The 22,970-nt window shown below is 39.9% G+C and overlaps 1 protein-coding gene across 1 annotated transcript in view; it reads right to left on the bottom strand.

The window, feature by feature from the left end:
• Positions 1–8,056: 8,056 nt before the first annotated feature.
• The window catches only part of riok1 (RIO kinase 1 (yeast)), a 19,147-nt gene continuing 4,233 nt past the window's right edge, over positions 8,057–22,970 (bottom strand). Inside the window, exons 3-17 of the mRNA XM_080440293.1 lie at positions 21,948–22,026; positions 20,840–20,909; positions 20,562–20,604; positions 20,331–20,423; positions 19,971–20,083; positions 19,020–19,100; positions 18,312–18,398; positions 17,855–17,992; positions 16,984–17,087; positions 16,423–16,529; positions 12,846–12,911; positions 11,880–11,999; positions 11,712–11,765; positions 9,155–9,277; positions 8,057–8,436 (exon numbers count right to left, since the gene is read on the bottom strand). Of these exons, the coding sequence (XP_080296419.1) occupies positions 8,335–8,436; positions 9,155–9,277; positions 11,712–11,765; positions 11,880–11,999; positions 12,846–12,911; positions 16,423–16,529; positions 16,984–17,087; positions 17,855–17,992; positions 18,312–18,398; positions 19,020–19,100; positions 19,971–20,083; positions 20,331–20,423; positions 20,562–20,604; positions 20,840–20,909; positions 21,948–22,026 (1,380 nt within the window). The 3' untranslated portion in view covers positions 8,057–8,334. The remainder of the gene's footprint in view (positions 8,437–9,154; positions 9,278–11,711; positions 11,766–11,879; positions 12,000–12,845; positions 12,912–16,422; positions 16,530–16,983; positions 17,088–17,854; positions 17,993–18,311; positions 18,399–19,019; positions 19,101–19,970; positions 20,084–20,330; positions 20,424–20,561; positions 20,605–20,839; positions 20,910–21,947; positions 22,027–22,970) is intronic.

Genomic DNA, 22,970 nt, shown 5'->3' with positions numbered 1-22,970 from the left:
TCAAGGCTTCATGGGGTGTGTAATTGATAGAAAACATACTCAAGTAAAATAAAAGTATCTCTACATTTTTACAGTAAAGACAAGTACAGTACTGGAGTAAATGTACTTAGTTACTTTCCACCGCTGCTCTCAGGCCTGGGCAGAGAATCAAACCTCTAACACAGATGCATTGCACTTTGACCTTCTGAAAACCCGCTCCTCAATCCATTCAATATCTGTCTGCTCCACTCAACATGCTCTGCCTCCAAGTAATTATGTTCTATGCCTTTCAAACTGTAAAAAGGCTATAACAATGTTTATCACATTTTAGATTTCTAAATACAGTAAATATCCCACATTAAGCATTTATACAATTGGTGATGGTAAAAGGTGGTTTCAAGTGATGAACTTACCATGGGCACTCTGTACAAACCTAGTGCGCTAGAGATGGCAATAGAACTCGTTGAGGTAACATCACCCACAATTCCGAGCACTGGAGGAGACCCAACACAGCTCTCATCCAATTGAAACTGCTCCTCTCTCCCACTGACCAATGACAACGCAGCATGGAGCCCAACTCCCAGCATGACACAGGAATCATAGATAGTATACCCCAGAGTGATATTGGGTAGTAGGCTGCTGTTTCTGTTGATCTCATTAATGGCAAAAGCCATGGTCTGTGCCTGCCTGAACCCTCGAATGAAAAAACTATAACACATACAATTCGACTGTAACATTTATGTTTATCTTTATAGAAATATACAACATACTGTTTACTTATACTATCTGTCAAAACTGTTCCCCGTTCTCTTATCGTATTTGTGATACTTACCCAGTGCAAGTGGGGGGCTGTGGCTTGGAAGTGAAAGACAGCTCAGGGTAGAGAGGGATGTCGTGGATCACAAATAAGCCACCCAGAACCAATAAGTCCCCAGCCCTGTAAAATCTGTTACCATTAAACTGTGCCTGTAACTCACAAGAAGAGGAAGGTGAGGAAGACAAAGCAGAGAATGAAGAGAACAATATCAAGGTCAAGTACATGTATGAAAGCAGGTGTGTGTCTAGTGAAACCCTCATGACTGTCCTCCTCTGTCTAACACCCACCTCCCCATTCTAAATCCATTGTCCAGTTGCTACATTTTATACACAGTGCTATGCCGTCCCCTGTGCCATCTGATGCCATTACGTAATCTTTCACACCACGCATCTGGGCAGAGGCAGTAGAGGCAGGGCTTAACATACATTAACAATACTTTCATATAAAAATAATGTTGCGTGTGTCCTATAATGTTTCAATAGTTGCCACCGCGCGCGCGCACGCACACACATACACACACACTTGTGAGGACACCAACATTTTTGTACAGCATGAAAATACCCCAACCCCCTCCAAAGTAAGCTGTGGCCTTAGTAGGCTCGCCCTGACCTGCGTCCTCCCAAAGGTAGGTGGAGCTCTCTGACTGAGCTGCAGCCAAGACAAAAATAAGAAAAGACAGACATGCCATCTTTGGATTACCTCCCGTATCCGTGTGACATGCAGTAGGTGGCAAGGTATATACAAAGAAGGTACGGACATCGACGTCATTTTGCAGTTCTGGGAGCTGGGAGCCAAAGAGTCGTGGAATACATTGGAGCCAATGAGAGCCAGGTGGACAATCTTAGAACAAACACTATCTCTGAATGACTGCGACCTTTGTGAAATATATATATTTTTAAATAGCAGATGAGATCTACAAGCTCACAATGCATCCCGATGCGTTGTGAGCTTGTAGATCGGCTATTTTCAACGTATATAGGTTTAAAGTGCTCATAATGGCCTAGTGCCCTAGTTGCTTCTTTTGGGCTAGTTTTCCTAGACCTGGTTGCTTATGTCTCTCACAAAATCTGGCAACACTGCCAGAAACGATACATGCCGCTGTTTAGATGCCTCCATAACATTATACAGTGTGCACATTGAAAAACAATTGATTGGAAAACAACCTGTGATACGTCTTCTTTTATATTCCTGAACCGAATAACTGACAAAGGACACAATCGTTCCCCTGCCTTACCCCTTATGCCTAAACTTAATGCCACATTTTACTATTTTGAAAAGCATTTTAAAATAGTTCAACTGGCCGATCTACATCGACACGTTGTGAGCTTGTAGATCGGCTATTTGGTGGAAAGTACATTTACTTAAGTAAACATTTACTTAAAACACACATTAACAACTTCAGCCCTATATACATTTTATGTATATAGGGCTACAAGCATTGTAGCCCTCTACATACAGCATTGTGAGCTTGTAGATCTGCTTAGATTTCCAAAAGATGTTTATACATTTGAAACTTGAAATTGGACATTCTGCATAACTTTTACTTTTAGTATATTTTGATGCCAATACTTTTGTACTTTTACTCATTTTGAATTCCAGACTTTTACTTGTAACAGCATTTCTATTTTGCAGTGTTGATACTTTTACTTGAGTAAAAAGTGTGAGTACTTTTCCAACCACTGTTAGCACTTAGTAGGCGGACATCTCTGATCGTCTGACAACAACAGCCTATACCCAAAAGGCAGGTGTGTGTTTACAAGTGATGAAATCTGGCCCAGGGGTGATGAAATAGTGTCTCAACAGGTGCACTGTTGGGAAGATAATACATTTTCAGGTCCAGTGAGACAATTGAGTCAATCTCTGACCCTTCAAAACATGCTAACATTAATTAACAAGGATGACACAAGGGTGCCATGTTTACAACTACTGTAGCTAGGTCTATATTTGTACAGTGCGCATAATACAGACAGGGATGGGCAACTATACACTAACATGGTACAAAATTCCCCGAATATAGATCAGTGGGCTTCAGATTGGAAAGATTTGTCATAATGACAAATATTTAAATTAACATTCTAACCAAACACCAAATCTACTCAGGTTGACACATATTGATTACAACTAGGGGTGTAACGATACATTAACTGCATCGATGCATCGATTTTAATTTCAACAATCGAAGTATATCGATATGTAAACAGCAACATATCGTATCGTTTGACTTTGTATCATATCGTATCGTTTTGCAATGCAAATAATTGGTATTGAATTGTTTTGCAAGGAAAAAAATCGATTGTATCGATACTAAGTATTTGTGCGTTGTATTTAGCAATTTTCAGAAGAAAAAAGAAAAAGAGGGGTTTAATTACTTTTCCATTCCATATAGCTACAAATGTGTGTAATCGCTGTATTCATGTCAAGGTGCAGGTTTGTCCATATGTGTTCAAATACAATGTCCATGTATTTGCCAGAGAATCACTGTGTGTACTTATGTGACTCCCTCTCCCTCTCCCTCTCTCTCCCTCTCTCTCCCTCTCTCTCCCTCTCTCTCTCTCTCTCTCTCTCTCTCTCTCTCTCTCTCTCTCTCTCTCTCTCATCTCTCTCTCTCTCTCTCTCTCTCTCTCTCTCTCTCTCTCTCTCTCTCACCTGTCACTTGTGTCCTTGCTTACTGTAAATCGCTCTGGATTAAGAGCGTCTGCTAAATGCCTAAACTGTCTATAATAATAAAAGTTTCCCTTAAAAAACCTGCACTATCCACACTTTCCCCCAGATTTAATTTCTTTGCTTAATAATTACAGTATCGATTTTAAATCATTGAATTGTATCGCCATGAATGAACCAATATCGTCCATGCATCGTGATGCGTATCGTATCGCTGATAGAATGTTTCGTTACACCCCTAATTACAACACATAAAACATGAACGTCATAACACATTATTTTTCTTCTGGTAACACTTGCTCATAAGGTACCCGTAATCAACGTCTTAATTTATGATGACTTAATACATGATTAAATTCCTTGTAATTCATCAATAATTAACATCATTAGTTAAGCAAAGTTACTTAATACATGATTTTAGCATTAATTAAGCGTAAATTAAGCATTAATTCATCATGAATTCCTTGTAATGCATCATTAATTAACATCATTAGTTAAGCAAAGTTACTTAATGCATGACATGCAAGTAATTCATGCTTAATGAATGCTTAATTAACACTTAATACATTAAGTAATCATAAATTAAGCGTTAATTACGGGTACCTTATGAGCAAGTGTTAACCTTTTCCTTTGGGCTGTTCCCTTCAGGGGTCGCCACAGCGAATCATCTGCCTCCATCTCACCACGTCCTCTGCCTCCTCTTCTCTCACACCAACTCATTTCATGTCCTCTTTCACTATATCCATACGTCTCCTCTTTGGTCTTCCTCTAATAGGCCTCCTGCCTGGCAGTTCCAACATGACACATTAAACCTGATAAACACAATGCATTGAACATACTAACTAAATAAAAAGTACTTTATACATACAGGTAACAGACACAGCCCCCATCTGAGATGTTCTACTGTCCCCAGTAACCCACTCACCCAGACAAAGTCCTCCTGAGGGTAACAGAAAGAGTGGGCACTAAGGAAGAGTGGGCACCTCGATGTTTGGTCCAACTTGTTAAAAAAATATGTATTTGGAAAACAGTCTTAAGTAATGTAAAGTACAAATGATTAGAACACGATTGAACATGTTTTGTCATGTAAGGTCTAATATTTCTACAATTGCTCCAAAAACGTGCAAATCCGTTTAAATAAGTTGAGGGGTAAATTTAAGTCTGATAATGATGTACTGTGCAAGTTCAAATCATGTATGGCCTACTTTACATTACTAACATAACATTTTGCACAAAATAGCTATTTTTACATCAAGGTGCCCACTCTTCTTGCATCCCACCTGAGATGTCCTACTGTCCCCAGCAGTAACCCACTCACCCAACACAAATTCAGGTTTGAGGTGGACAGCTCACTTGATTCCTCTGGCCCCGCAGGCTCGTATGCCTCAGTGGTCAGGGTGACCTCTGTCTCCACCCGGTCATCTTCCTCTCAAATGGGTCGAGCGGCCACACCCGCGCTTCCGAGGGAAACTTCTCCCATCAGCACTCACAAGACTCACAGCCAAAAAGCTTTGGTACATACAGTAGGTTCATTATCAATGAACCCTTTAAGACCGGGAACGCATCTTTGTGTCATTTTTTCTTTGGCTATTTTTGAAAAATCGTGAACATTAAGTGCAAATCTTTGAATATATATATATTTTTAAAGCGAACATTTGTAACTCAAATCTTTGCTTCTGGGGAGGGGGGGGGGGGTCCCTGGAACAAAATATTCAATATTCACTTTAAAAAATATATATATTTAAAGATTTGCACAAATGTTCACGATAAAAAAAAATAGCAGATCTACAAGCTCATAGCGCAGCACTCGGTGCCGCGCTATGAGCTTGTATATCTGCTATTTTCGAATAGCCATCGAAATCAAAAAATGGCACGAGATGCGTTCCCCGGATTGAATGGGTTAAACTAATACATTTAAGACTCGTCTCTTGGTTATAAAGTGCAACCTCCAGCAGTGAACACAGATATATTCAACCGGTCACTGATGTCAGATCAGATTAGACCCAGTGGGCACAGGATGGATAGCCCCTCCTCAGCCTCACAGCTTTTATCAGACGATAAAAAAATAAACAACAGTTTAATATGGTCATCGTTTTCAGTCAGACCTCATTTATTTCCAGGGAAACAGAGAGAACACTCGCCAAAAAATATAGTAATTGCCCAACAGTATGAATATATTTCGGGCAAATATTTAATCTTCGTTGTAGGGTGGGACAAAACTGTTACTTCTCAGGAAATGTAAAAAAAGAACTTGTATTCCAATGGATCCAATGTAGTTATTTAGCCACAAGCCCTTAATACTTTTCATTGCTTCAAAAATTATGAAACCCACACACACACTTGACCACTTCCCCTATTTTGTTCCTTCAAAAATAGCATATCTACAGTACAAGCTTGTAGATCTGTTATTTTTGCTACTTTTTGTGTGACACTGGAGTATGACAAAGTAGTTCATTAGTTTACCAAAAAAACATAAAAAGCTGAAATATGGCAGCAACAATATGTTAGATTTCTTTTTGGCAACTGTTATAATGCCAATACTACTGGATGGAGAGTTTTACCATCATGATTGACACTTCAGTGATGCTTCCTGTTAACCCATTAAGACCGGGAAAGCATCTGTCATTTTAGATTTTAACCACTTTAACCATTATCTCACACTTTGGCTATTCAAAAATAGCAGATCTACAAGCTCATAGCTACGAGCTTGTAGATCTGCTATTTCTTTTCTTTTTTTATCGTGAAAATGTGTGCAAATCTTTGAATATATATGTCTTTTAAAGCGAACATTTTTACTCAAATCTTTGCTTCTGGGGATTCTACAAATCCGGGATTCCGTTAGCCGGTATTTACCGGCCATTGACCGGTAAAATGTTTAATTGGCCGGTAATTATAAACACCACCGGCCACCGTGGCCGGTTGGGAAAATGCTGTTATTAGGCTATTTTATCATTTAAGCCTATTATTAATATTATTATTACATGAAGTAGCTGGCTACAACCATTACAATCATTTCAAGTTTTTATCATGATCTGACTGTGTGGTTTAATTCCGACAGCCTGCTCTTCTGCTGCTGTGCGCTGCAGTTATAGAATAGCCTATTCGTTGTACGATGGTGTCGCGCGTTGAAAATATCAGAGCTACAAGCTGCGTCTGAGAGACACAGCTGTGTCTCCTCCTAATCAGCGCTGAGTAGGGTGGTTCACTCGGGTGTTGATAAACAGAACCGGGATTTTCCGAGGTGATAGAATCTGAACCAAACCGGACCCAATTGTCGATAAAGGGACCCGTCCCGAACACGTGTGGGTCGTGGATATTATGCAAGCACAGTGACTGTCTGTCTGCAATGGATAAAGTGGTGAAAGTTGGTGAAAGCAACTATAGAGGCAAGTAATCAACCTCGCGCAAGGCCACATATATCATGATATATATAATTAACGTTAACAAAACAAAACAAAACCTACTATTGCATATCAAGGTTGAATGAGAATAAATGTAAAGCCCAAATTATATATTAATTTGTTTATACTGTGCGACGGTGTTGCACAGGGAAAGGCTGTGGCGCAGGGTAATTAGGACTCGCCACAAAACACCCTCGCCCCCATTTTTTAGGCGGACCAGCGATTCTTGCATTCTTGTATTTGTTTTACCGAGGATAAGGGTAGAAATAGGTTTAGGATTATGTATAGTTTTACTGAGGATAAGGGTAGAAATAGGTTTAGGATTATGTATAGTTTTACTGAGGATAAGGGTAGAAATAGGTTTAGGATTATGTATAGTTTTACTGAGGATAAGGGTAGAAATAGGTTTAGGATTATGTATAGTTTTACTGAGGTTAAGATTAGGAATAAGGTTAGGTTTAGGCATAGTTTATTGATATGTTTAGGAATACCAGGCGAATACCGCCGGACTTTCCCTGGGGCGACTGTGTTTTGGGGCGAGCAGGCGTTTTGGTATTCGTCACGCAGCAGTTCACTCATGCCCACTTTATTCATTTCATTTTTGGCAAGCGACATCTCTGCATGATATAGACTATAGTAGATCATATAATTTAGTTATCTATAAAAACAGGAACAGATTGCATCTGTGATAAAGTGGAAAGAAGCGCAGCTCTAACGTAACGAGGTGTAATGATCAGTTGGGTGCATGTATGCAGTGCAAACACGCATGTGACGTTAATTATAATATGGCCGGTAAATGTATTCTTTGGCCGGTAAAATATAATCCTGCCGGCCATGGTGGCCGGCCCAAAAAATGCCTAGCGGAAACCCTGCTACAAATGTCTTCTAAATCCTAACAGTTTCTCTTTTTTTAAACGCATGTTGCTATAATATCAGTGGTTCTCAAACTTTTTTCATGTCAAGGACCACCCAAAATAATATATATTTGTCTGCAGACCCCCCCCCCCCCCCATCTCAAAATATTTTGTTCTAGGGAGGGACCCCCAGAAGCAAAGATTTTAGTTAAAAATGTATTTATAAATTCAAAGATTTGCACACATTTTCACCTTTTTCGGAAAATTGCAGATCTACAAGCTCATAGCGCGGCACTCGGTGCCGCGCTATGAGCTTGTAGATCTGCTATTTCTGAATAGCCAAAGAAATCTAAAATTCCCGGTCTTAACTTCACCCTCTGGTAGAATCATGTTTAACTACTTAAACCTATACTCGGACCTAGAAACGGACCTCGTTTGGTTCTGTACTTGGTCTGCTCGTTTCCTTCTACACCTAATCTCTTCGCCAGAAACGGCCGATCTGCGATGCGTCGCGTTGTGAACTAGTAGATCGTCCGTTTCTGGCGAATGTCCCCCCCCCAGAATATGGATGCTGCTGGGGGTTTCAAACGGTTAAATATGTTGTGTTTCATATCACAACACTTCACTTTACTTTCTTCACTTTCTCTTTCCTTTTCTTGACGTGTTTGGGAATTTTGGTTTTTCTTTTCTCTCTCTGGGCTTCTTTTGAAATCTTCTTTCTTTCCTAAAAGAGGAAATTAAACACAGATTCAATATATTAACATGATGATTACGTTTCAATATATTCACGATTACCATTAACATGGTTCAATATCATTGCTGTCAACAATAAAAATAAAAAAAAATCAACAACGCATAGCTCACAACCAGGCGTGGAATTTCATCATTTTAGGGGCAAGGCCACTTGGCCTTTGGTGTTGTCAATTTTAGGAGGGCACAAAGGCCAAAAGCTTTGTCAAAAGCGTTGCTTGGCTTCCGCGCATTATAAGCTGGAATATAGGCTTGAAATCAAACCTACCACTGTCTGCTTATGTGCAGCGTTTGACTTGATGTTGAATCTCAACCAGACAACTGGTGTCTACCGTATTGACAGGAAAATAGCGCAGAGGGGAAACGGTTAAATCAGCGTGGGTAGTGCAGGCAGGGGGCACCACGGCCACTGTGGCCGTAGGGCATGTAATTTTTCAAGGGGCACACGGCCAAAGAGAGGGGCAACGACGGCCATGGCCGTCGTGAAATTCCTGCCCTGCGAGTTTGTAGATCTGCTATTTTCACAACTTTTTGTAGGCTACAAGCTCTTGTAGGATGGATTAAGGCATTACATTTACGAGAAAAAAAACGAAAAAGTTGAAATACGGAGATACTGTACAAGGTTTCTGCCCGACAGCAACGATATATGAATATGTTATGAACATGATTACTAATGATCATCAAAGTGATACCTTTTTCTCCATTAGGCTCTCTCCTTCTCCCTGTTTGTCGTCTCTCTGCTCTTCATCCTCCTCGTCAGTGGAACTGTCACCATCATCATCCTCACCTCCACTCTGCTCCAGGAGGGCAGGAACCTAAAAGGTCAAAAGGTCACTCTGTTTAATAGCAGTAAAACTGCAGGGGCGTAGGAACCTAAAAGTTCAAAGGTCACTCTGTTTAATAGTAGTAACAGTAACTAGAGCTCTTCACAGATCCAAAATGACAGACCAGAACCGCAAAAATGAGACCCGACTGGTTCCGATAGGACCCGTGAAATTAATTCTGAGAAATACAGAACCGACCCCGACTGTTAGGTATCATATTGACCTGACAAATCTAAGAATTACAATAGACTCATAACTGAATGTCCCTTTTCCAGAGGATGGCATAAACATTTCCCGTTCCGGGCCTGTGCGTCACCACACAAGCCTGATGCAAGAACAATTATCAGACAAAACCGGAGCACTATAACATTGAAGCTGATAATTGGGTTCTCTCTCCTGATTGAATTAAATTGGTATCCCACCTGGAAATGTATTTTCTGTTTATGAAAGAGATGGAGAGATGGACACATATTGTACTTTTACTCCACTACAAGTATTTGAAAACTTTTTGATTATTATTACAAAACATACATTAACCACTTCAACCCTACACATTTCGGCCATTTGAAAATAGCAGATCTACAAGCTCACAATGCGATGCGACGCATTGTGAGCTTGCAGATCTGCTATTTTCATTTTTTTTTAATACATAATGAGTACTTTCTACTTTTGTACTTTAGTATATTTTGATACCAATACTTTTGTACTTTTACTCAAGTAAATTTTGACATTTTGAATTCCTGACTTTTACTTGTATTTCAATGTATTTCTACATTGCAGTAAAGCATTTTAGTACTTTTTCCACCACTACATGTGATCCACTCTGGTATCACACAGAATGATAAACAGACCTGGGACCCGAGATAATATAATCAGGGGTGCACATAACTTTTTTGGTCTAGTACTCAGAAGAGCACCTGGGGATGTTACTTGGTGCTCACCAAATAAATGGTAAAAAAATAGGTCTGGTGCGTTTTGTCAAGGGGGGGGTTCAGCGCGGTGCTTCACCGGTGCGTTTCGATGTTGTAGCGCCGTTTTTCGCCGTTTTTTTTTCTTCACTCCATTTGGTGCCCTGTGCTGCTGCCCTGTGCTGCGCTGATTTTATCCGCCAGATTGGGACGTTCACGGCATATTTTGCACCATCACGGTGCGTTCATCATCGGTGACGAGTGCCTGTAACACAGCCAACAACGTGCTGCGTGCGAGTCGTGCGACTGACTGTGTTTCAGGAAGTAAATTCCTTTCCCAGCGGTCCCTGCTGTTGGTGCGCGAAAGCGCTTCCCTTCGTCTGATGTGCCGCGCATCATGCATTTTGACAACGCATGCGCACCTGCGCACCAGTTATGTGCACCCCTGAATATAATAGAATCTGAAACCGACACGGACCTGATTGACCATAATAACGGACCTGTAACAAGTCTCGGGTATTGTCGGGTTTTCTCGGTCCTCTACTAGTAGTAATAATATTAACAGTAACAGCTGTAATAGTATTAACCCATTAAGGCCTGGAACGCATCTGTGTCACTTTTTGATTTGAGCTAAAAAGCATTATTTTATACTTTGGCTATTCAAAAATAGCAGATCTACAAGCTCATAGCGCGGCACTCGGTGGTGCGCTATGAGCTTGTAGATCTGCTATTTTTGAAAAATCGTTCAAACATTTTAAACTCAAATCTTTTCTTCTGGGGGGTCCCTAGAACAAAATATTTGAGATGAGGGTCCATGGCCAAATACTTATACATTTTGGGGTCCTTGACATGAAAAAGTTTGAGAACCACTGACATCGTAACATACTTTTTTTTCCCCAAAATTTAGAAGATTTAGAAGACATTTTGTAGGATCGGCTTCAGGTCTTAACACTACCACCGCCAAGCCCGTAGCCTACGGGCCGATAAATCCAACCATAAAGCGCCGATCCCGTAGCCTACGGGCAGTGGTGCTTTTTCCTTAAAAAAAAAAAAAAAAAAAAACTTTTTTCAATTTTCTATACGGAACATTTCATTGTAACACCACCGGAAACGGAATTATTCTGGATCACGTTTTGCCGATCCCGTTGGCCTCCATTCTAAAGCGCACACTGAAACGCCATTTTCTTCGATTGTAGTTTTTCTCCTCGCTGATCACTGTTTAACATAAACCGTTCTAACTACAACATGGCGGCTCCGTTTGACACGTGGTTTTCAATGGTAGACGCAGGGAGATGTCCGCGATGTTTACAAACAGTGCACAGCTCAATCTTAAGGATTTTAACGAGGTCTATGGCGACGTGAAAAAAACAAAAAACAACAATAAAACGTTGGCACTGGTGAGTACATTATGAGATTAACCTCTGGCGGTCAATGTGTTAATGGGTTAAATTAATAGTATTAGTAGAAATGGTATTAATAGTATTAGTTAGTAATAGTGTTATAGTAGTATTCTTTACCGTCTGTACTCCTGAAAGGTCCTTCTTCATTCCTGTGACTGTCTGGTACAGAATCTATTCAAAACACCAAGTCATCATTAAACAATGAACATTAAACATAATTAACATATCATTAAACATGTCATTAACATATTAAACATGAGTTTAAATATAGTATGCTGTGTTTACATTGTCATTCTGGACGTTGATTGACGCCTCCTCTTCAGTTCTCTGGTTCATCAGCGCAACGTCTCTCTCAAAGTGACTGACCTCCGTCAGTGTCCTGGGAATGTAGGCCTTCTTGAAAACCTGCAAATGAAAACACAGTGAATGTAAGGCCTTCTTGAACACCTGCAAATGAAAACACAGTGAATGTAGGCCTTCTTAAACACCTGCAAATGAAAACACAGTGAATGTAGGCCTTCTTAAACAGCTGCAAATGAAAACACAGTGAATGTAGGCCTTCTTAAACACCTGCAAATGAAAACACAGTGAATGTAGGCCTTCTTAAACACCTGCAAATGAAAACACAGCGAATGTAGGCCTTCTTAACTCTTTTACTGCCATGGACTCGTTAATGTGTCCGTTTGCACTTGGTCTACAGTGCCATGGACGCGATAACGCGTCGGATTTTTTTTTTTTCTCACACGGATACGGAAATAACGTCATCCGAAGATTTCCACCTCCATCCACTCTCTGTCTATTTGTTTGTATGATTTAATTTGTTTTGCCCTGGTTTCGACGAGACACTGTGTATTCAATCTGCTCTTGCAAAGGGAGCAACAGTTTAGGTAAAAAAAAACAGTGATCCCCTTTGTGTTTACTAACCGTCTTACAAGCGATCATAATGTATATAAATCTTTCCACTGGGGAGCCGACACAGACTCTGTCTACATTTCTCTACATTTTCTCTAACCACTTGAAAAGGTCATAAAACACGAAAATCTCTGGCAGTGGGTGAGTTTATTAATGTATACTCTGGCAGTGAAAGAGTTAAACACCTGCAAACACAACACTTATTAGAGCGACAGACAGTAGGAAAGCTGAGAGAGTGTAGGAGAGACAGACAGTAAGAAAGCTTGAGAGAGAGACAACGTAGGAGACACAGACAGTAATAATGAGTGAAAAGTATGCAGTAAAGTATGTATTCCTCACCTCCTCATCTACTCTGTCCTGATTGGTCCGTTCGTCTAAGGTTCTGTCAACAGCGATGGACATCGCCTGCACACAATTCAACAATTCAACACAGCCCTCCTGAACACAATGACACTCAACACAATCCAGTACAACTCAACTCAGAAAGAATGGCTAATTAACCCATTAACTCATTCACTGCCACTGACGTAATTGACGTAATTATTACCGTTTACCAATCCTGCCACTGACGTAAAAAACGTAATTTTATTTTTTTCAAAAAAAAAAAAACGTTTTAATTTTTCTTTTCAAATTTGACCCAAAGACCAAGGAGATATGATTTTTCGAAGATCTAGACTCCCATCCACTTCCTTGTTAACTTAAAACTTAAAAATTCTGTATCTTGGCTCCTGAGTACTTTTTTTTTTTCGATGAAAAATCTCTGGCAGTGGGCAAACGCGGCCAGCAATAATTGTGGCAGTGAATGAGTTAAGACCTGGAACGCATCTGTGTCACTTTTTGATTTGAGCTAAAAAGCATTATTTTACACTTTGGCTATTCAAAAATAGCAGATCTACAAGCTCATAGCATAGATCTGCTATTTTTGAAAAATCTTGAAAATGTATGCAAATCTTATATTGTTTTAAAGCAAAACATTTTAACTTGAATCTTTACTTCTGGGGGTCCCTGGAACAAAATATTTTGAGATGGGGGTCGGCGGCCAAATACATATAATTTTGGGTGGTCCTTGACATGAAAAAGTATGAGAACCACTGATATATATAGAATATTGTTGGGATTTAGAAGACATTTTGTAGAATCGGCTTCAGGTCTTAACTCATTCACTACCACTGACGTAATTGACGTATTCCCGTTTACCAATAAGTAAAAAACGTTTTTTTTTTTTCAAATTTGACCCAAAGACCAAGGAGATATGATTTTTCGAAGATCTAGACTTCCATCCACTTCCTTGTTAACTTAAAAATTCTGTATCTCGGCTCCTGAGTACTTTTTTTTTTCAATGAAAAATCTCTGGCAGTGGGCAAACACGGCCAGCAATAATTGTGGCAGTGAATGAGTTAATGGGTTAACAGATTATTAAGATTCTGATCAGATTATAATTTTTTTTTTTTTGCGTAGATGGAGACATAGTAACTCCACCCAACGTGTTCTCCACCCAACATGATGTGGTGTTCTGCTGCTGTAGACCATCTGCCTCAACGTGTTGTGTTCAGAGATGCTCTTCAGCATACCTCAGTTCAGTTGTAATGAGTTATTTGAGTTACTGTTACCTTTCTTTTTTTTTCTTTCTTAAATTTAGAGTAGACAAAAACATTTTTTACCCCCTTTTCTCCCCAATTTAGTCGCTATGCCAATTATTTCCTCCCCTCACACATTTCTGTGTTGTCACTGCTGTCGTATCCTACTGACAGTGAGGAGCCCCCACCAGGGGGACGTAGAGCCTTCGACCTACTCCTCCCGCCCAACACTCCCCGCTGGAGTACTGGGGCTGGTGCCGCCCCCAGCCCGCAGGAGTACATGCAATGACCGATATCACCCTCCCCGCCCGGCTTCCCTCCCCTAAACATGGGCCAATTGTGTTCGTGTAGGCGCTCGACAAAGCCGGATGCACCTCGGTGGATTTGAACCCACAACCCAAGTTGTGAATCCACAATTAAGTCACTGCCCACCACCACGGTGGGCAGTGACTTTTACCACTGCGCCACCCGAACGCCCACGGTTACCTTTCTATCAGCTCAAACCAGTCTGGCTATTCTCCTCTGACCTCTGGCATCAACAAGGCATTTTCACCCACAGAACTGCCGCTCATTGGAAAAACATTATTTTTCAGACCGCTCTCCGTAAACCCTAGAGCAGGGGTGATTCAACTTTGATGATGCAGAGGGCCACTATATTTCCACACTCACTCCAGAGGGACACATTGCATATACTGTCGGGTATTTTAACTTTTTCATACTATGTCTACAAGCTCAAAACGCGTCGCATTTGGAGCTTGTAGATCTGCTATTTTTGCTATTTTTGAATTGGAATCCTGCTTTTTTTTTGTTGCTATTTTTTAATTGGAATCCTGAAAAGTAACTAATTTGGATTTAATTTCAAATGCATTTAGTTATACTTATGTTAACTTTATGAACTTAAATACAAATACATTGGACATAAAAAAGACAATAGAATTGTAATACTAGTCATTAAGCTACTAATATCGACTGAAGTAATTAAAGCGGATCATGTTTGCATGTTTGGAATTGTAACAGCTGAAATCAATAATATATCAGTATTTTGATATTAACCTGCGGGCCGCATTAACACATTGACTGCCAGAATTATTTCATAATTTTTTAGCCAGTGCCAGAGTTTTTCATTGGAAAAAAAAAAGTACTCAGGAGCCGAAATACAGCATTTTTAAGTTTTAAGTTAACAAGGAGGTGGATAGGAGTCTAGATCTTCAACAAATCATATCTCCTTGGTCTTTGGGTGAAATTGGAAAAAAAAAACATTCACGTAGATCTACGCGATTGGCACGTGGCGGCTTTAAAGCGGTTCGCGTAGATCTACGTGATTGGCAGTCAATGTGTTAAGTGAGGGTGGGGGCCGCATGTGGCCCCCGGGCCGCCAGTTGCCAATGTATGCCCTAGAGATACATGGAAATACCTGTAGATCAGCAGTTTCTGATATACGGTTGGTTGTTGTTTTGGCATCAACGACCATGCCACGTTCAAAGTAACTGAAATCCCCTTTCTTCCTCATTCTGATGCTTGGTTTGAACTGCAGGAGGTCGTGTTTACCATGTCTACAGGCCTACATGCATTGAGTTGCTGCCATATGATTGACCGGTTAGAAAAGTGCATTAACCCATTAAGACCGGGAACGCATCTGTGTCATTTTAAGATTTCTTTGGCTATTAAAAAAAATAGCAGATCTACAAGCTCATTGTGCGGCACCGAGTGCCGCACAATGAGCTTGTAGATCTGCTATTTAAAAAAAATCGTGAATATATATTCTACAAACAAAGTTTTTTTTTAAAACCTTTGTGTGGTGCTCCAACTTTTCCATGTCAAGGACCCCCAAAATGATATGTATTTGGCCGCGGACCCCCATCTCAAAATATGTTGTTCCAGGGAGGGACCCCACAGAAGCACAGATTGGAGTTAAAAATGTTCGCTTTAAAACAAACGTTCAGAACCCAAGATATCAGGATCTGAAGATTTGCTGCTCCATTCACTTCTTGGTTAACTTATTACTTAAAAAGGCTGTATCTCGGCTCCTGTGTGCTTTTTTTTACTATGTATTTTTGGCCTGACATTTTCGCGGAAGTACAGTGTAACCCGCTGTGATTAGCAACCATCAGGGGATCGATCATACTGGAGATAAATATTCTGTGACTACTTGAAAAAGGTAAGAAAATCTCAAAATCGCTGGCACAGTATGCAATTTTTTTGTAATTGGCACTGAAGGAGTTAATGGGTGAATGTGCATTTGGACAGGCGTACCTAACAAAATGGCAGGCGAGAGAGAGTATGTTTGAAATTACGCACAGCAGCTGCAACCTAGGGCTGAAAGGTCAGGGGTCAGTTACCTTGTCCAGGTACTGGTTGATGTTGTCAGAGTTGATGGAGGGGTCGGTGATGAACTCAAACAGCTCTCTGACCGTCATGGCTGGCACTCCGTTCTTCAGGAAGAAATCTGTTCAAAGTAATTGTGAAAATGAATGAATTGAATAACTGAGCATGAAAAACGTTATTAAAATTGGACACGCCGTTCTTCGAAAAGAAGTCTGAAAATGAATGAATGAATAACGAATTAACATGAATAAATTAAATAAAACTATGGCAGGCTGTTGTTAATGTTTCCATTGTTACCACTGACGTTGCAGCAGTCTTTGAGAGATTAAAGTGCCGGAGACTAGCAGGTTAGCACTAGCAGGTTAAACTGCAGTGTTTAACAGGTTAAAGTGTAGTGTTTAACATGTTAATTTAGCAGGTTAAAGTGTAGTATTTGGCAGGTCATAAACTAGTAAGTTGTTACCGTTGACGTTGCTGCAGTCTTTTCTGTAGTGTTTAGGTGGTTGTTAAAGTAATTGTAGAGTTTAATAGAGTTTTATAAACTAGTTAGCAGGTTATAAACTAGTAGTTGTTACCGTTGACATTGTTGCAGTCTTTCCGTAGGAACTCCAGAGCGTGAGGATGGTCGTGTTCCACTGACTGACTGACATCGATGATGTAGGCGTCTCCTTCATGGTACCTACAACAACATGACATCAGCTGTGTTAAGCTGTATATCGACTTGAATACCACTAAACGGCTGGGAGATAAGGAGACATAAACAGCCAGCCCAGGCAGTGGGAGGGACCTAAGTTTTCTGAAAAACTTCAAATATTTATTCAAAAATGTACAACAAATGTATGTTGCTATATACTGTACATAGCAACAATAACCCCAAAAGAGGTTCCCGCCCCCAAAATGGGTTAAGGGAGGGAGAAGAGTCTAGGACGTGTGGAGAGTTGTCCAGGGTGTTTTAGAGAAGGGAGAAGAGTCTAGGACGTGTGGAGCATTGTCCAGGGTGTTTTAGAGAAGGGAGAAGAGTCTAGGACGTGTGGAGAGTTCTCCAGGGTGTTTTAGGGAAGGGAGAAGAGTCTAGGACGTGTGGAGCGTTGTCCAGGGTGTTTTAGAGGAGGGAGAAGAGTCTAGGACGTGTGGAGAGTTGTCCAGGGTGTATTAGAGGAGGGAGAAGAGTCTAGGACGTGTGGAGCGTTGTCCAGTGTGTTTTAGGGAAGGGAGAAGAGTCTAGGACGTGTGGAGAGTTGTCCAGGGTGTTTTAGGGAAGGGAGAAGAGTCTAGGACGTGTGGAGCGTTGTCCAGGGTGTTTTAGGAAATAGTCTGGTCATCAACGTAATTTTTCCAATTAAAAAAAATAAATGATCTTGATTGTTTATAAAGATAGAAACAGGATACGTAAAGAATGTTCTACTCCCCATTTCAGGCATTTCAAATAGACAACAGAGTACATACAACATGTTGAACTCGCTGAGGTCGGCGTGGACCAGGCGTGCGTCTTGGTACATCCTCCTCATGCAGTGGATCACCTGCAGGTACAGCTCTCTGGACTTCGACTCGGACAGAACCGCGTTCTTCAGGAGAGGAGACGGTCTGGAAGACACACAGCATACATCAAACGACAACATCAACACAAGGTGAATGGCTGTCTTATACATGTCATTCTAACATGTGATTGGTTGCCTTACATGTCATTCTAACATGTGATTGGTTGTCTTACATATTATTCTAACATGTGATTGGTTGTCTTACATGTCATTCTAACATGTGATTGGTTGTCTTACATGTTATTCTAACATGTGATTGGTTGTCTTACATATCATTCTAACATGTGATTGGTTGTCTTACATGTTATTCTAACATGTGATTGGTTGTCTTACATGTCATTCTAACATGTGATTGGTTGTCTTACATGTCATTCTTGCCGATGAAGCTCATCAGTAGAACGTGACTCCTCAACATGAGAGGCTCTGGACTCTGAATGCCTGCAGTCTGCAGCCTGAGAAAGATATCAAAGACATGGTATGTTTATGTCTAATGTTTTGTGTTTTGTTCATGTTCGTATGTATGTATGTATGTATGCATTCCTTCACTGTATATTTATGTCAATGGTACATTTTTCCATAGGTCACCACTTTTGGTGCTACTATCAGCAATCAGCGTTGGTTGTGTCGACTTGGTTGACAGAGACGAGCTTGTTGATTTATTATTTCATTTAACTAAAAAAATTAAATAAAATACAGACACTGGACCAGATAAAGCTTGATGATTAAAGCAGCAGCCGCTGTGCTGCTCAATGTTTGGATGAGTCACACTTTAACAACATGAGGAGTAGATAAATGATGCTTTTATAACAACTACAAATGCAGGAAAGTGGAAATAAGCATTGCACCACTGTGGAACCATCAGTTGGGTGCTTCACTGCACAGGCACGCACAAACACACATGTGACGTGTATCACATTATGGACGCTGAATTACTTGAACGGTAAAATAGAATGTAATGTAATCTCTGTGTGTGTGTGTGTGTGTGTGTGTGTGTGTGTGTGTGTGTGTGTGTGTGTGTGTGTGTGTGTGTGTGTGTGTGTGTGTGTGTGTGTGTGTGTGTGTGTGTGTATAACCTTATAAGGTTTCTCATTTCTTTCTCGGCCCAGGTCCTCACCATCTTCCTGGGGTTACCTTTACAGTAACCATGACGAAACCTGTAACACACACACATATTATGATAAAATAAAACATATCTCTGCTGTCGGGCAGAAACCCCCCAAAAAAAACTCCAAAATGTTCATTTTTCAGGAAATGACAAAAAGTGGAGTTAGGAGGTTTTGTTCATCATTGATAAGAACAGCTAAATGGACCTCCAAGCTCACAATGAGGTTGGAGGTCAAAATGGGGTGGAGCCTGGAGTCAGCAAAACCAGCTAACTCCACCCCCTTTTGGTGGACTTAGCTGGTTTACATTTGAGGATCCAATGGAGTTAGCTTGTTTTGTCAGAACTGGTTTTGTCAGAAGCGCTTTTTCATACTTTCTTATCTTTTTAATCAACACACAGACGTAAAGAGTGTTCAATAGCACTGATTTATGAAAAAAAATGCAAAAGAGGAAACATTAAAGGGGTAGTTCACCCCCAAAATAACTTTTTTTCTATTGATTACTCACCCCATGGAGCCTTGAATTCATAGATATTTTTTAGTTTTTGTCACATTCCTAAGCCAATAATTTGATTATAATAAATTTGTCCCCATTGATTCCGGTAGGAGACACAAATGCATTTGTGTCTCCTACCGGAATCAATGGGGACAAATTTATTATAATCAAATAATAAAGGAAGGAATGCGACTACAACAAAAAAATATCCATGAATTCAAGGCTCCATGGGGTGAGTAATCCATAGAAAAAAAGTTATTTTGGGGGTGAACTACCCCTTTAAATTAGCTGGTTTCTGCCCGACAGCAACGATATGTAACCTTTTTATTTGAATAATTTGTTATTAGACGTGGCAACCATTTTCAAACTCAACTTGTGTATTTAATGTAACATGCTAGAGACATGTGTTACATTAACACACTCACCTGAATTCTCCACTGACGTATTTGTCTCTGTCTTTAAACTGAAGGATGGACGTCTTGTAAATCTTAATGGCTCTGCTCTCTCCGCTGGCGGTAGTAGCATGGTACACGTTAGCCTGCACACACGTTAGCATGGTACACAATTAATGTAACACGCACACACACACACACACACACACACACACACACACACACACACACACACACACACACACACACACACACACACACACACACACACACACACACACACACACACACACACACACACACAATGATTACTAGTACTGTGGTAGTGTCACTATATCATAGATTGTAGTATTTGTATTTATTTGAAGTATGGTGATTATAATCCGGTCACACCTCCTTCCCAGTGCTGATACATCCGTTGATCTCTGAAATGATTCCACGACTCAACATCTTGAACAGAATCATACGAGTCCGTGGATCTAGAACCTACAAAACAGCAAACACAACAAACTGCTTGAGAATGTCGTTTTTTTTATTTAAAAACCTTTATATTAGTGTATAACGTGTACAAATCTTTTACATGTTAACTTAAGCATTAAGATTGAAGGTTTTGTTGTACTGTACCTGCTCGACTGTGGCTCTGTCCGATTTGTCTTTCACTCGATACCTGGACACAAGAACCACAAATGATCATTAGTCTCTATAGGAAATATACTTTCACCAATAATACATTTTCTCTAGGGTCACTACTTGAAAACACCTGAATGCTGACGCACATTTGTACCTTAAAGCACATTCTATAAATCTGATACTAAGTCCCTCCGCCCAAACTTTCCCAATTGTACACCCCCATAACACATAGTTTATGGTTTATGTGTGATATACAGAATCATCAAACATACGTGTCAGCTTCTCTCTGTTTCTGCATTGCTGTCACTTTGTTGATGACCGAGTCTGCATAGTTCAGTTTATCTACAACACAAAACATAAACATAGTTCAGTTTCATACATGTATCTAAAGTCTATCTACAAAAGTCAGAAAAACAAGAAACAGTCAGATGTTACTGTAAGAGACAAGTCTAGCATTATTGTAAACTATGTCCATTTAGAGACAAGTCTAAAGGTCCTTACACACCGGGGCGATTGTTTTCATGCGAATAATAAATTAAAAAAAAAAAACTTATAAAGTCAATGCAAACTTACATGGAGCGAAAAAGCGAAGCGAAAAAGCGTCTTTTAATTATTCGGAACGAGTCCGAATTTTGCGTATATTCGCCGGTGTGTAACCGCCTTAACTATGTCCATTTAGAGACAAGTCTAACTATGTCCATTTAGAGACAAGTCCAACTATTTATGTCCATTTAGAGACAAGTCTAACTACGGTATGTCCATTTAGAGACGAGTCTAACTATGTCCATTTAGAGACAAGTCTAACTATTTATGTCCATTTAGAGACAAGTCTAACATCGCTGTAAACCAGGGGTTTTCAGCTTATTGTGAACCAGGGAGACATCCTGACTAAGAATCTACCTGGGGTGGTGATATGAGTTCAGATTAGGGCTTTTCCTGTCTATTCTTGGCTAAAGTGGTGGACAGGAAAATACCGTTGCTGTCAAGCAGAAACCTCTTATCTCCATATTCTAACTATTTTGTGTTTTTTCGTAAATTAACGCCCTGCTTGTTCATACTGCAGCGTCACACAAAAGCATCAAAAAGCATCAGATCTACAAGCTCGAAAGAGCTTGTAGATCTGCTGCTTTTTGATGCTTTTGAATTTGAATCCTGAAAAGTGATCCGTTTTGGACATATGAGGCTTCCACCCAACAGAGACGATATGCAACATTACCAGTGGATTAACACCTTCACAAACACGTGTAAAAGGGACTTTAATAAAAATAAAAAAAAGTATTATTTCATTCGATTGGAGGTCGACCCAGGTTGATCGTATTTTTTATGTTTGTGATTTAGTAACATTTATTGTAAGATTATTTCGTTTGAGCTGAGTTTTACCCAGGTTGATCTTATGTTCATATTTCCTCAGAGCTTTGTCGTTTGGAGTTGATGACTTCCCAGCATTGATGGAGGGTTTCTGAAATAAATACAGTCAGAAGATAGTCAGGTTTTTTGTTTGTTTTCTTTTTAAAACAAGAGGGACATAATGATAAATGCAACCATAAAAACGAAATACATATTTATAATACATAGGACCACAATGGAAACAAGTCCTAGGGACATTTTAGTGTTATCCTTTTAGACCAAGTGTTACTGTACTTGTACTTGTGCTGTTTACGTCTTTGACTAATACATTAGGCAATCAATCAATCAAATATGTAATAATAAAAATGTGTTACTGTTCCTTGTATGGATCAGAAACTATTTGAGCTTGAATGAATTAAACAAATGCAGTAATGAATGAATGAGACCATGTTTGTGTTCAGACTAGCTCTGTTGTTTTATGAATAAATGAAGTAATGACTTATTACTCTGCTTGGTTGAATGTTTGATTCTGATTGGTCAATCGCTGAATTCAGCGGTGTGTTGTTTCTGGATAATGAGTGCTGAGCTTTATAACAGACCTCTGTCTAATCAAAGACTCAGAGCACCTGCTCATATCAACCTGCGCTGCTGGATGTTATGCCGTATCCAACCTGACAGCCATGTAAACAAACACACCATGTATATTACAACTAAACACTGCTGAAACAGACAATGCAGTAACCAAAAATGAATTCTACTTGATCAACACTTCATTGTTTTCCGAGGCGACCGATTAAGGCTGTCACGATTACAAATTTAAGTTGACGATTAATTGTCATTTAAAGAATTGCGCTATGAGCTTGTAGATCTGCTATTTTCGAAAAATCATGACATTCTTAGCAAATCCTTGAATATATATATTTTTGAAAGTCAAATCTTTTAACTCAAATCTTTGCTTCTGGGGGTGGTCCCTGGAACAACATATTTTGAGATGGGGGTCCGCGGCCAAATACATATAATTTTGGGGGTCCTTGACATGAAAAAGGTTTCAACATC

This window comes from Gymnoscopelus braueri (genome assembly GCF_963280865.1).
Source record: "Gymnoscopelus braueri genome assembly, chromosome: 10".
Lineage (NCBI taxonomy): Eukaryota > Metazoa > Chordata > Actinopteri > Myctophiformes > Myctophidae > Gymnoscopelus > Gymnoscopelus braueri.
Note: the sequence above shows the minus strand (reverse complement) of the source record. Positions and strands in the feature narration are given on the sequence as shown.